This window comes from Motacilla alba, chromosome 7, assembly GCF_015832195.1.
Source record: "Motacilla alba alba isolate MOTALB_02 chromosome 7, Motacilla_alba_V1.0_pri, whole genome shotgun sequence".
NCBI lineage: Eukaryota > Metazoa > Chordata > Aves > Passeriformes > Motacillidae > Motacilla > Motacilla alba.
In genome coordinates, this window is record NC_052022.1 from 19,324,613 (window position 1) to 19,340,067 (window position 15,455).

The 15,455-nt window shown below is 37.4% G+C and overlaps 1 protein-coding gene across 7 annotated transcripts in view; it reads right to left on the minus strand.

Moving 5' to 3' along the window:
- Positions 1-15,455, minus strand: part of LRP2 (LDL receptor related protein 2) — a 114,583-nt gene that overhangs the window by 27,299 nt on the left and 71,829 nt on the right. For 4 of the 7 annotated variants that reach the window (XM_038143377.1, XM_038143374.1, XM_038143376.1 and 1 more), the window contains 16 exons: positions 15,204-15,362; positions 13,985-14,274; positions 12,809-13,012; positions 12,526-12,555; positions 12,198-12,440; positions 11,457-11,582; positions 9,671-9,790; positions 8,715-8,846; positions 7,633-7,834; positions 6,886-7,181; positions 5,869-6,385; positions 3,962-4,114; positions 3,344-3,514; positions 1,825-2,048; positions 1,238-1,415; positions 112-308 (listed from right to left, as the gene is read on the minus strand). In XM_038143377.1, the coding sequence (XP_037999305.1) occupies positions 112-308; positions 1,238-1,415; positions 1,825-2,048; positions 3,344-3,514; positions 3,962-4,114; positions 5,869-6,385; positions 6,886-7,181; positions 7,633-7,834; positions 8,715-8,846; positions 9,671-9,790; positions 11,457-11,582; positions 12,198-12,440; positions 12,526-12,555; positions 12,809-13,012; positions 13,985-14,274; positions 15,204-15,362 (3,242 nt within the window). The remainder of the gene's footprint in view (positions 1-111; positions 309-1,237; positions 1,416-1,824; positions 2,049-3,343; positions 3,515-3,961; positions 4,115-5,868; positions 6,386-6,885; positions 7,182-7,632; positions 7,835-8,714; positions 8,847-9,670; positions 9,791-11,456; positions 11,583-12,197; positions 12,441-12,525; positions 12,556-12,808; positions 13,013-13,984; positions 14,275-15,203; positions 15,363-15,455) is intronic. The other 3 variants (XM_038143380.1, XM_038143378.1, XM_038143379.1) reach the window with 1 other exon arrangement.

The following is a 15,455-nucleotide window of genomic DNA, read 5'->3' on the forward strand; positions in this document are numbered from 1 at the left end:
CTGTGTATCTCACCTTTTTATCTTTGAAAAAGTGATAGTGATTATGAAATTTATATGTTGATTACATGTTTTATACTGGCAAAAGAGTTTAACTTATGTGTTGGAACATACCACAAAGTACAGGATCTTCGTCTGATCTGTCATGGCAATCTGGCTGGGTGTTGCATAAGAAATGTGAACTCGTGCAGTTGCCATCATTGCACTGGAACTGCCCCACAGGACAGTACCGGTGCGGACAGGTTGGGGGCTCATCTGAGCCATCTCGACAGTCCCTCTGTCCATCACATTTCCACCAGATGGGAATACACCTACAAAGAGAAAACAGTGTGTTCTTTGTTGAGGATATGGCTTTACAGATGTACAACCATCCTTTTTCAGCACAAAAGACAGTTTTGTCTAAGTGATATTTATTGAAACATCCAAAACACCTTGAATTTCTTCTGTTTATACTGAACATCATCTATTTCATATGTCAAATGCTAATAAAATATGCCAGAATACTGTCACCAGAAACAGATGATAAACAGATGATATTAGTAGACCTCTAGAAGGAAGTTCACAGAGAATAATAAAGATTTAATTTTTATGTTTATTTGTGGTAATCTTCTCTGATATTTTTTAGATCAATCATTTAATGAGGCAATATAATAATTCATCCAAACTTTAGCACAAAAAATTTCACTAGGGTTTATCATTATAACACTGCTTCAAAAGGCAACCCAATAAGCACACCTGCCTCATAGGCTCCAGGGTGACACATCAGTACAAGAGCTCTTATATCACCATTTCTCTCCCTCCACTGCTGTCTCAGTGAAAGGGGTTAGAAATGTGCCCTCGTATCAGCTAAATGGCCACTGGAAGATGGTATATATTTGGCAGAAACAGATACATTATAAAATATGTTTAAAAAAAAATCAAATAAAATTCCAGATTTGAGAATTCAACAAGAAGTGGTTTCTGGAGGTACATGCTTCTAACAACCCAAACTTTGCTACATCAGCAATGCCTATAACAGAAAGAAAAGTTAAAAAGTACTACTTAAGGAAGCAGCCTAAAGTACTTTTCCAAAATGAAAGCCTGTCTTCCTGTCTTTTCCTGGATTTCTCTCTGCAAGCATGTCACAAATTTATAATGAGAAAAGAAGGAAGCTCTAATTTTCTGGGCTTTTGAACAGACTAAAGTGTAAAAGATATCCTTAAAAACACATGGAAAAAGCGATGGTGAGCAGCAGACTTACCTCTCAGTGTCTGCACAAAGAAACTGGGTGCTAGAGCACATTGGAAGGCAGTGGGCTGTATTGCCGAACTGTATGACCATGAAGTTATCAGGACATTCACAGGAAAACCCCTGACCACCAGCTTTTATTAGGCAAAGATGGGAACAACCACCATTATTGGTGCCACAAGGATTATTAACTGGTAAAATAGAAGAATAAATATTACCATACTTCGTAAATTCCAATTCACAAAGGTTTCAATCTATGATAGATTCCTCTAGTACTGTGTTGAAACCTTAAATGCAAGAGGCTGAAAACCAAAACCCAGATAAGTAGGCATTTCATGAGAGAAATATATGTCATTTCATGTACACAAAATCTATGCTATCAAGCAATGATGTTTTAGAAACTAATTTAAAATTATGCATTAGCAGTTACTGCTTTTCAAAGAAAGGGCAATTTATAAATGTAAACTAGATGCCTACATTTAGTCTGTGCATTTTATTCCACTCAGCAAAGGCAAAAGCTGAGTGCACTCAGCGTCCTTTACAACTAGTCCCCAAATAACAGCTGACCCTCTAAATGCAAATCAAATTCTGTTTTCTCACCAAATGGTTGTCTGTACGGATGGTAAACATGGATGTCAAATGGTCTGTGCGTGGTATTCACAAGAACAGTCCTTTCTGATCCATCATATTTATTTCCTTTTTCAACTGTCCTTGTGTTCCAGTCAGTCCAATATATTGTGTCTTCAAAAATTGTTATTGCAAATGGATGAGATAGAGTCCCATCGTATACCGTGTGACGATGATGTCCATCCAGGTCAGAGTACCTCCACAAAGAAAAATTTGTGCAAAACATTCAGAAAAATGCTAAAACTTCTTTCTATCTTCTTTCTTCACATATTATGTATGCTTATGGTCCTTCATTATTGGTGACCAGAAACATGAAATGTAGAATTGCAGTTTCTTAATGCCCTAAAGACAGATCACCATCCTTAGCAAATTCATTTTAGTATATGGAGGAAAGTTTAACAGGCTATTTCAGGGAAATAAATAGAATAGAGTAAACCTCCACTGAAATGTATAGTCCTCCAGAAGCACATTAGCTACAACAATGAAATTTTGCACATTTATTGCCTTAACAGCAAGTTATTTTTGTCACAAAAGAGACTAGCTTGCCTAGATGATTCAGATTGCTAATAATGAAACACTGAAAACAATAACAGTCTTCCTATATTCCTAAATTTTACCTGTCTTTCTCATTTAGAGCTTCCTTTGCTGAGCTATCTTTGACAAGATTTTACATTTTTCTCTCACCTTCCCCATATATGGGGGAGTTATGAAATACAAGAGAGGAGAGAGAGAGAGAAACATACATATAATTAACTTACATTTTAAAAAATACATCTCTAATACTTTATCACAGAAAAGGCTGCCAGAAGAATTAATGTAGAGAAGAACAGAGGTAAATACAAATATAAATCTAAATGTGCAGGTAAATATGAATACAAATATGAACACTAACATAAATACAAGTTATTGGTTTCAAAATATTTCAGTATTATGAGTTTCAAAATCATTTACATAGTCAGATAACTATTACTTATTTTTACTGCTATTTAGGTGGCAATTTTCTAGTACTAAAAGCAATGTATAGATTTTTCTTAATTAACAAAAGAATCCCACTTGCCAACAGGAAATTCCCTATCAAACTTATGGACATTCAGACATCTTCTAAAGGTTTGTATACAACTTATTAGCACATAACTAGTTTAGTTACAGCTCAATTCTCATCTATATGCAAAAACAAGAGAATCAAAACTAGGGAATTTATAGTCAGTTTTGCTTTGGTTCAGGTTGCATAACTAGACACAGAGAAGTTGCATATTTTAGTAAAGTGTGAACCTTTTCACTGTAATTTTTGGACAATTTTCACTGAATGTAGCAACTTGGTTACTGTGTCATCTAATGATCCATATCATCTCCTACTCCAGATATTTTGACTCCAAGTTTCTCTAGAGTCAGTGACAGAAGTATGTATTCCTTTTACAGCACCTATAAATTCTCCCACCACAGTCTGACATGAGCGATCATTCAGTCATTTTAATATTTTCTGAGTACATACTCAATATAATTTAGATGGGCATCTGTCCAGTAGAGCTTGTCATTGGTGTAATCTATGGTAAGTCCATTGGGCCACTCTAACTTTGTAGAGATGATTACAGTCTTCTCCTTGCCATCCATACCAGCTCGTGCAATGTAGGCTCGATCTGCCCAGTCTGTCCAGTAAATCTGTCTGTTCAAATGAATACTTAGTTAGGATTGTTGAAGTAAATACTAGAAGCCATGCCTCAAATATAGTATTTCCTGTCACAGAACAAAAGCAGAGACTGAGGAAGAAGAAAGCCAATATATTTCTTAGTTTAACTGCCACAGCAGACAATTGCACAATCACAATTTAATTCAGTCAGCCTCAACACCTACCAAACCATACACACTTCTATCAAAACTTTTTAGCCTTGCAGTCAGAACTTTCTAGTCCATATGGAACCAAATTCCACTTTCAATGGTAGCTGACAGCCATGCATATAAACCCACAACAGGCAAGCTCTTATCTCTGCTAAGCTGCAAACAAGTACTACCACAGAAATCTAAACGCAAGCAGCCCAAATTTACTTCAGATTTTCAGAATAGCGCAAGATTATTTGCAAAATAAAGGAAAATTACTCTTGGAGGGTCATACCCATATTTTGGATGAACAACTACGGCTCTGGGATACTGAAAGCAGAAAGTATTGTTGGCATCCACACACCGATCCACCAGTTTTTTCCGGAATCTTCCATCAAGTTCAGAGACATAGAGACAATCTCGGTAGGCATCCACCCAGTACAATTTTCTGAAATATTTGAGAGTTAATTTATTAAATATTGTTTTTCCCCCCTTATTTTGCTTCACAGCATCTTTAATTTTTTTTTCTCCTAGATGTATCCACTGCAAAGGAACATGTACTTCATTGACATCTCTTCTACACCATGCTCCAGGTTGCCCTTCTGTTTTCTTTGTAACCACAATCAGTGGGCCAAATTCCAACTTGCAGGTGCTCAGTAATAATATGCCACTTGCCTACAAATTCCTAAATCCCTCTTCCCTTCCTTCCTACCAACAATGGCCAGGAGCAGGAAAACAGACATGCAGTGCAATGGACTGTGATCAGGGCTGTGAGGCATTGCAGAGAATCCTCAACTGTTCCATGCTGCCACCTCTGCTCTCATCCAACAGGTAGCAAAATCCTAAGTAGTTTGACACCCTAATTTAAACTTCACCTTGAATTTTCTAACACTTCTATTACTTTGCCTGGGAATTACACACAGCTGTAAGCCAAGAAATCATAGGAGCAGAAGCAACGATTTTTTTAAAAGCCTGCATAAAAGCAAAGAATTAAATTCAATTAGAACTACAGCAGGATACTTTGAAATTCTCTGCAGAGCTGGTCAGCTCCAGCATCTACAGTGTCATTCCAGAAGTAGCCTGACAGATATAATTCTGTCTACACCACCCTAAGTAGCACCATTCCCACCAGGGAGGAGAAAATAGTCTTCTCTGAACCTGCATCTCATGGCATCCTTTAATCCTCTCTCTGCACAGAAAACAAGCAGGAAAATTCAACCATTCTACTGTTCTTCAGCCTGCCTGGAACACCTGAACAAGAACTGACTGAAGACATAACTAATGGTAGCTGAAATAATTAAAAAGCTGTGAAATGAAGCTGTAGGAGCAGTCTAGCTAAAATTCGCCTTTTGCTCCATCATCCGTCCAGCTCCAAAGCATTTGCGGCTGCTGGCAACATTAATTATCATAAGGTTTAGAGACAAGTGGCTTAAAAATAAAAACTATTACATGGACATATTCATATAAACACTCTCATATAAGTTCCAAAACTTTTGGAACTTTTTGAACAATTTTTGAACAAGTCTTATTGGTTCACAGTCTGATCCATGTTATTTAAACTTTTCATACTTATATTACTGCACTTGGAAAGCAAGATGAAATACAGCAAGACCACTGTCAGAGTGGCCACCACATAATGACAGAGGTTCTGGGAGAGTAAATCAGACCACCTTTTGAAACACAGCAGGCAACTAAAAACTCACCATAATGAGATGCTTTTTCCAATTACCTTACCCATATGCTGACCTCCTGACAGAAAATTATGTGGATCATGTTGTTTGAGTGCATCAGTTAAAGGGGCATTTTTCAAGAGCCAAAGACACATGCCCTTCACATTGGTAGAGGAGCTAAATTTCATTAAGGCTTACTATTACTTACTTCACTGGGATCTCGTTACCTGTTACAATATTTTGTTTATGCAGAGTGAAACCTGCATGTCAATCCCAACAACTGCTAGCAAATGATCAATGGGAGAGCAAGTCTGGCAGAACTTCAGTATACTACATATCAGAGTAATTTAAGTGTTACGTATTAGATGTTAATAAACAATTTCAGAGCAGTTGTGTAACACTGCATCCACAACCCAAACTATTTCACTACTCATCAGGAATTTCATATGGAGCAGACAAAAACCCCTAAGATAAACTCCTTCACAAACCATTTCTTCAGTAGCTCAGAAAGACAAAAAATGTATTTTCTTACCTGCCAACCCAGTCAACAGCGATACCTTCCCCGTTGGGCACATCATCACTTATCACTGTCTCCTTATTTGTCCCATTTAGGAACATTCGTTCAATGACATTCCTCCCCACATCAATCCAGTATAACCTCTTTTCCACCCTGTCAAAGTCCAGTGCCACCACATTTCTCAGTCCTTGCAAAATGAGAGAGTAAGACTGGCCATCTGCTGTGAGATTTCTCAGATAGTAACGGTTGCTAAAAATAAGGTATGGGGAGATATTACTATTTTGCCGGCAACTTTTTCCATCAGGCTCCCGGATATAGCCTGGGGCACACTTACAGATGTAGGAGCCAGCTGTGTTCTCACAAATCTGGCTACATACTGATGGAGTTTCATTGCACTCATCAATATCATCACAAGTCCGTTTATCAGACATAAGTTTGTATCCGGGATGACAAGTACAGTAGAAACTTGTCTGTGTGTCTGTACAGTCATGATCACATCCACTGATTGAAGGGTCACTGCATTCATTTACACCTGGGAAAGGAAAGGAGTTCTATTCAGGGAGCCAGCTAGCAGAGTAATAGCGCAGTCACTTTCCAATGCACTCTGTCTCTCTCTCCTTGCTACAACCTGAAAATGCTGAATGTAGATGTGGGCTGCTGTAATAGAGGAAAAAAGTAAACAGCATAATCTAATATAAAATTTTTCTACCACCTCTGAAGTCTGTCACAAACACCGAATGCACAATATGGACTATGGCATATTTTGGAAATGCAAGGGAAATGCGTAACAATGTATGAAATACATTTTGTTTGTATCATTAGCTCATCAACACAGTCAGATAAAGCAGCACATGATAAGTGTGACTTAATTAAAGCAAAAAAAATTTAAAAGTTACATTTCTTATAATTTTAATTTCTGAGGAACAGCCATGGAATAGATATGATTGGAATTAAGGAATTTTCTTCAGAGTGTATTTTTTCAAAGGTGCCTAGGATTTTTAAATTAGACAGTACAAATAAATCTATACATACCACATCCTTTTTCATCACTGTTATCTAAGCAATCATCCAACCGATTGCAGACTTTAACCAGCTCAATGCAGTTTCCATTGTCACATTTAAAATGATGTGGAGAGCAGGTTGCTTCTGGTGTACTGCAGAGATGTTCCAGCTCATCAGATTCATCACCACAGTCATTATCCCCATCACAGATGTAGGCTTTGGAAATGCAGCGCCCATTCTGACAAGTAAACTGGTGCTGTTGACACGGTTCATAGATGCATCCTCTTTCATCACTGCTGTCACCACAGTCATTCCGCCTATCACACCTGAAGAAGAATGAACACTCTCTTCAAATATAAGAAGGCCATCACTGTCTTCAGGCCAGATGGATACATACTCTCCCAGTTTCCAAAGAAGGTTGATATTTTTAGCTCCAATAGAAAAGACTTTCAGAAACTGGGGTAATATTGTATAGTCTGATCTTGTGAGTCCTGCTAATACTCCCTGTGTGCATTACAGGCTAGACAGAATCACCCCAGGAGAAGTTACTAGTGACAATAAGAAGGATTAAGTGCTAATGGTGATCAATAGGAATATTAACAGAAAATTCTAGAGCATTTTCAAGTCAAAGCTAATGCACAAATGCAGAGCAGATAAATAGTTTCATTACAATATGCAGATCTTATTACAACTAAATGGTGTGAAAAAAAGGTTGAATTAGCTCCTTCACAATAAGCAATTTTGAGAATTTCTACAGCTGCTTGGGTAGTTACAAACCTGTATGTGTTACGGATGCACAAGCCATTACTACAGGTAAACTCATTTTCTGTGCAAGATCTTCGTGTGCAGTTCTGGTGTTCATCAAGAGCATCACTGCAGTCAGCATCACCATCACAGACCCAAGCCCGAGGAATGCACCTCCTGAGTGGGGGTCGATTGTTGGCACAAGTGAACTCTGCTGCTGTGCAATTGCGGTTTGCTGAAGGAAAAGCACATTCACTAACCAAGTTATACTCTGTGTATGTGACACCCTCCTCTACCACCCACACAAACAGCTTGGATATCCATCCATAATCCACTACAGAGCCATGTCCTGCTGCACATGCAGAGATACATACCAGCGTACCTTCTCATTTACAAAACGGCACACTGCCTTTTGTGGAGGCTGTTTGGGAGCCAAAGCATTCCTTAGGCAATGCTGACACGTGCAGAAATCTGCGTCTTACTGGATTCTCAAATAAGTTTTTTCAGCCAGAATTTCTGGGAGCTGAACAGCCTCTATTCCCTATTTTGTTCCATGTATTCTGTGCTCCAGGGAGCAAGCAGAGGTAGAAATATTACAGTTAATAAGGGCAAGGACTACAAGTATAACCAGCTATTCTCAAAAGAATCAAGAAGCAGGACCAGTCTTGGTGAACCTCCTTCCCTTTGCTCACCCTCTGAACAGACATCCTTATGTTGCTCACTAGTTTTTAAAGAGTTTAAGCCACCAACATGTGGTTATTAATATGCACAAGATGCGGTGCATGATCACTAGGGAGTATCTCCACTGAAGCTGCTCTAGCTGCCCAGGTCATACACACAACCCAGGTTAATGATATCTCCATTTCAACTCAACAATCCAAAGAAAAATAAGTGTAAAATTTAAACAATGTTTTGTTTGGGTTTTTTTTACTTGTAAAATATTCAATTTTGATTCAATATCATGAAAATGAAGGTATAGAAAGACTGTACCTCATGCTTAATGTGCACCTTTATGGGGTAGAAAAATAAGCAGTGAGTGAGAGTTTGGGGGTTGGTTGTTTTCTAAAAAACACCTGCAGGACAAAGTGCAGTATCTACTTGCATTAACCACCTACCACAATTATGTCTTTGATCCTCATCACTCATATCCCCACAGTCATTATCACCATCACAGATCCACGTTGCTGGGATACATCTGCCATCATCACATCTGAACTGGTCACTCGAACAAGTCCGCATTTGAGGCACTTAAAAATGAACACAACCACTGTGCTTGTTAAACTAATCTGCACTGCCATGAAATCTACTGAGGACTATTTCAGGCAGAAGCTTAGGACAGTGAAATGTAAAATCAAAGCTTAATTGTAAAATAGTTAATGTACAAGATGCAAAACATTTTCTTAAGCTAAGGATGAAACTCCAATAATGTGCAAAGTGAAACCACAGAAGAATCTTGCCTTGTGTAATTCTTACTTTTACAATGAGAATAATAACTATGTTATAATATCAATTGTCAGTGACTGCAGTTAGCTCCTTCTCTTCTTCCCTGTATATCACTGTCCTTTTTTTCACCTCCTACCCTACTCCTCTGCTTATTCCCATCAGTTTCTATTGTACATACAGGATTTCTTTACTGTAATACTATGATACCCATATACTGTGTCAGCACCGTTCCCCTCTGCATCCCACATTCTCTTTTTCCCCAAATGCAATACTGCATGCACATTTTCTGTACAGGACGACATCTGCTTTTACATGCAAAACAATACCAAAATACTTGCTATTTTTTTGCCATTTGATTCACTATCATCATAGTCTTATAGGGATAGGAGGTCATACATTCAGAGCAATCACGTTACAAGCAATCAGTCGTTGCAACTGAAACCTTCATATTTCATACACAGTTTTAAGGATTTAAAACTCAAGTTAAACAGTGACTCAGATTAGCAAGAGTGAATAAAATCCAGAAGATACTTATTTTCCATTCAGTCTGGATTAAAGCTTTTGCCTACAAGACAAACTACTGATTTGCCATAACCCATCATGCTGTATCTTCTGAGTGCAGACTTACCACAAGAGGCAGGTTCATCAGAGCCATCAGCACAATCTATCCCTTGATCACAGTACCAATGGGCAGGAATACAACGTCCCGATGTACATCGAAACTCACTATTTGTGCAAGTCAGAGAGACTGGAAGAAAAAACCTATGCATGATTTCTTTTTTTTTCTGCTACCTTTACAAATTGTTTTATGTTGCTTTTGAGTCCATGTTATGCAAAAAATATTACAGTCCCCAAAAAAGAAAGAGAAAAAATTATACTAGGAAGAATGTCTTTTCTCAGCCTCTCTGGAAAGAGTTCGTTGTACAAACTAGTTTGATATTTGTATGCAAAAAAATGCACTTGATTTTCTCCCTGGGCATAAGTATCAGCTAGGAAGTCGACAGAATTTGCCCTGGAAATAGGGCTGCATGCAGCAACTGTATATACATTCTACATTTATACTTGAGATTTGTGCACAGGAAAATGACCACATTCCAGTGTACTCATTTCTCCAGTGCTCAAACCAGGCATAACAGACTCAGTACTCTACAGGAAATCAAAATGTGCACTAAGGAAGTAGTATCTCATGGTAGAGAATTCTCTTCCTACGAATTTTTCTTCACTTGCTAGTTGGAATCTTTCCTTAATGGCAGTGAAGAACAAACCATAACACTGAGTAGTTCCAGCTCAGCATGCTGCAAGTACTCTCTGCACTTCAGCCAAGACCCTTGAACTTGGCATGTACAAAGGGTTTTGACAATTTCTCCAGTAGTTAGCAATGCTTTCCTATACCCTCTGATAGTTTCAAAATATCAGAAGGATTAAGTCTGGCCTTTTAACTTGCTCTTCCCTGTGCCTTTAATGATGGAAATCAAAGACAGTTAACTATTGCTCATCAACATCTTAGTGTTTCTTTCATCTCTCATTCTCTCTCTCCCTCCTCCTTGCCCTTCACCACTTCTCAATTTACATAATTCAGCAGGGACATAAACAGTAGAAGGGACAAAGCACACCTTTGAGAAGCAGAACAAGGCTCACTATAGCCACATATTCTTGACACATTGGTGTCTGTAGATAAAAGTTGCCACATTTTGGCTACAAAAATTGAACTCATATTTTAGAATAACTGTGGCAGTTAGTTCAAGGGACGTACCTTTAGAAAAAATAGGGAAAGCAAAAATAATCTACTCAGGCAATACTAAAACTAAATCATGACCTGAAAATATCCATTATGTTTTACAAATTGATCCACAGTATTTCATATGGGAAAACTACTACCTAACTTCTGCTTAATAAAAATGTCCTAGCAAAGTTTGTAAAAAAAAATCTGGTTTGTAATTAAGGCTGATTCAAAACTAGGCATTTCTATATCTCAACTGGTAGATACAGTAAAGAATGAATCATATGCTAAAGCATAACCAAATGAAAGAGCTAAAAGAAATTTGAGACCATAGACAAATTCATTTGGTTAGAAGGAAGAATATGCTAATGTTAAAGTTATGGAAAAAGACAACTCTCTATAATACTTAAGTGCCAAACAGCTGGTAAAACAATAAAAAATACAGACCATAATAAGCAAAAGGAACAATCCTCAAATGCTATATTAAAACTCTGCAAAAATTTATCATCTTTTTTATTAGATAAAAGCATTATTTAGACAATTATGAGATAACAGTATCATAAATATATAATTTCAGTATTACAGAAGTAGACGTTTTGAGAACAGTTGGAGTTATATTAAAAGAAAAGAGCAGTGGAATAAATTATAGAAGTATCAGAGAAGTAACAAAGACCCTTTAACTCTCTTAACTTACCACAGTGAGTAGGACTCTCATCACTCATATCTCCACAGTCATTATCACCATCACACAAGTATGTTCGAGGAATGCAAATATTTGTGGTTTGACATTTTGTAAAACCAGACTGGCACGTACGCTCCGCTTTAAGGAGGGAAGAAAAAAGAAAAAGTGTTTTAGAGCTATTTTAAACACTGTTATGTTGTTATTTTCATGAACTGTGAAAGTAGCCATTATTGAACTAAGCACAGTTTACATCTTAAAGAAAACAAACATAACTGATAACTTTTATAAGGCATATAATTTTAAACTGTGCCATTATGGGATCACAATATACACTCCTGATTATTAAATATAGTGTAATTAATATAGCATGAAACAAAGTAAAAGGCCATTGTCAAATTCCAGGCTAATCCTGCAAAAACATAAACCCTGAATCCAAGTTATCTGAAATAATATTTTTGAAACGCATGGAATTACTCACAAGAATTAACACTACATACATCATGAGCATATGTTGCTTCAAGGCAGACTACTTACAGCAATAGTTATTATGTAATATCTTAGGGTGTTCCAGAACATGATTTAGCAACTCTATTTGCTTCAAACAGCACTAAACAGTACCTGTACTGTAAATCTAAAAAACTTTTGTCCTTCTTGCTGGTTTTGTCAGATTTCTTCACATTAAACTACATTTCCCTCTTCCTTTGTCTAGAGAGTCAGTCACCAACAGGCACTAGGTACTAAGGCTCAACTTACGACAATTCCTCTCATCTGATGTGCCATTGTCATAACAGTTGTTTACTCCATTGCAGACATACTGAAGGGATATACACCTTCCATTATTGCAAGTAAATTCTGTGTGGGAGTCACAGGTTCGGAACAAGCAGCCAAGCTCATCACTGTTATCTCCACAGTCATTGTAGTGATCGCAGCGGTAATGATAGGGTACGCATCGCCCATTGCCACAGGTGAAAGCTGTTGGCTGACAAGTATGGAAAGCTGCAGAAAAAAAAAAAGAAAAAAGTGGATAAAATATAATCTAATTTCTCTGACAAAGTAACAAGTAAAATCACAATATTTTTACCTGCCAGGGCAAACACAGCTGCAAAACGGACTGCATGAAAAGTAAAATACATATTTAAATTAAAAAATTAGAAATTAGCTATACATGACAAAAATTCAATACTACAGTGCTTCTGGATTCTAAAGCAAACCACTAGTCTTTCAGACCTCAAATCTGTGAGCAAGCGAGGGATCGTTTCTAAACTACAGCCATAAGATCCATGATTATAAAGCCACAAAAGTGATAGAGACTACAACACGCAGGACAGAGTATACTTTCTAAAGCATTTATTTTAAATGCTTACCACACACACTTTCCAACTCATCACTGCCATCACCACAATCATTGTCATTGTCACATTTCCATCGCTCAGAGATACAATGTCCATTAAGGCACGTGAAGAAACCAGTATCACACCTGGTACCATTATCCACAATACAGTGCTTGTTGTTATTGGCTAAATACCAGCGACCTTCAGAGGGGCACTGACATTCTGCACCAGCTGGACCTAAATTTATGTTTGACAGATTAAAAAAAAAAAAAAAAAAGAGGACACAACAAAAAGGAAACAAATTTAACATTGATGTTTTATATAGGTTTCCGTGAAAGTGTTCACAGTTGTAACACTGGAAAAGGCAAAGCAATTTTCATAATTCCTGTACTATCTATTTACTTAGATAGTAGTGCGGCGACTTAGCCAGACTTTTATCTCAGTTAATCATATGGAAAGCGATTAAAACCCACATAGGTTATTTCAGAGTTTCTTAGAGGAACTGAGATCAAATTTGCTTGTTGTCCAAATGCCTTTTTAGTGGCAGCAAGATGGCATGTGATGCTTTCAAATATCACAGCCATATCCACTGAGACTTTATCCCTCAAAATCAAAACAGGTGTTCAAAATTTCTTGCAACAGACAAACTGCTCTTCTCAAAATTAATGAAAAGTTTGAGTTGTTTTCAAGCAAGATAGATCTTTAACGGTATTTAAGATGCTACAAATAAAAATAGGCACTGAATTACTTTTTCAGGGTCAAGGATCATAACTTCCAAAAATCTACAACACGTGAAACAGCTCTGTAGCACTTATGAAAAGAAATAGCAATCATAAATTTTTAGAATGTCTTGTAGGAAACATCTGATCAGTAAGAGCATATACTCTTAAGGTAAGCATATCCTGCAGCACTCACTTCATGTCTCATCCAAGGAAGGTTTAAACCCCAGAAAAGAATGGCTTGGTTTAAGTCAGAGAAACCCATAATTTTCACTTGTGAGGATTCTCAGACACTACCCCTAGGAGTGTTGGTGAAACACCATGTTCTTAAATGGCAATTATTTTGATTTCATTTAAAAATAAATAGATATTAAAAATTTGTGAACACTAAGAAATATTTCAGCTGTCCCCACGTGACTAGAATTGTTATAATCTAAACTCTAATACAGGCAAGAGTAATAGCTTGCAGTCATCAAGCATAACAGCTTACCTGGTGCACAGATGTGACTGCAGCCACCATTGAACTGGTTGCAAGGGTTCATACACTGCTGCTGCTTACTTTTTGCCCAGACATGAATATCCATTGGTCTTTGTGGAAGATTCATGATCATTACAATTTGATCAGAACCATCATACTTATTAGCCCTGTAAATGCTTCGTGTGTTCCAGTCTGTCCAATATATGTGCTGATCAAAAACTGTCATTGCAAATGGATGCAGAGCAGTGCTAACAATTACTTCACGATTTGTACCAGTGAGAGTGCATCTCTCAATCTTCTGCCTACAATAACAAAGAAATTATTACATCTTAAAGAATGTAAGAATTTAACTTACGTATAAAACCATACCCTGATTAGTCTGGTAACTGACATCCAGCATTTCAGTAGTGTTCACCAATATCTTGGGTGCTGTTTATGCTCCCCCAACTCCATTAACTAGAGTTTGAAACAGAAAAGTGTACATTCCATTTGACATCCTGAATTTCTCTTAAAACAGACATCCCATTACAAGTGCCTTGCCCTCCTGCATGCAGATAAATTCAAACAGCCACCTTCTTCCCAGAAGATTCCATAGAGACACAGGCCATGGGATTTATTACACTACAGAGAACACGCTTCTGATACAACAAAAAAGTCTGAAGAATAACTTCTGTGCTGAAGGAATCAGAAGCAAAAGGTCTGATTGCTGCAGTGGTTTCTCCAAGACCATGGGTAAATTTGAATGCTTAGAAAACGAAACCAATTTTTAAAACTTTCCTGCTGATGGAAGAAATTCTGTGGCATAAATTCAAGGGTAAGAGATCTGTCTGGTGGGTAACAGCAAAAATATCAGGCCAAATTGCACAGGTGATAGGCATTAACCATGAGCAATGAATACTGTAAAATGTGTACTGCGACTGTATTTGTTGGAAAAGACACTTATGGAAGTCCTGAATTGCATGTAAGACAAACAAACTGACAGCAGGTGCAAGTGCATAAAGCAGAGAACAAAATCTACCCTGTGACATAATACAACTTCTTATTGCACAGTAGTTTCACAGCAATATTGAAACTTACATTGCATTGTTATTAAGTAACTCCTAACATTCTATAATGTCAAGTACCAAATTCAACTGAAATGCTGAAAACCAGTTAAGAAATGAGGAAAAATAAATAGAGCTATTAAAATATTTACTAAATGTAAACCAACAAGTGTGTTATCAATACATACAGATTTGCATCAGCCCAGTACAGCTGTTGTTCTTCATAGTCCAGGGTAAGTCCATTTGGCCATACCAAGTTTGTGCTCACAATGGGTGTTCTGAAGTTTCCTCCAAGTGTAGCTCGTTCAATCTTGGCATTTGAACTCCAGTCAGTCCAGTACATATACCTGTCAATAACATAATTACACTTTCATAAAACAAAACTCACTAACTCTGCTTTTGGTGGTATTTCCACCCTCACGTCCCTTACTGAAGTGTGC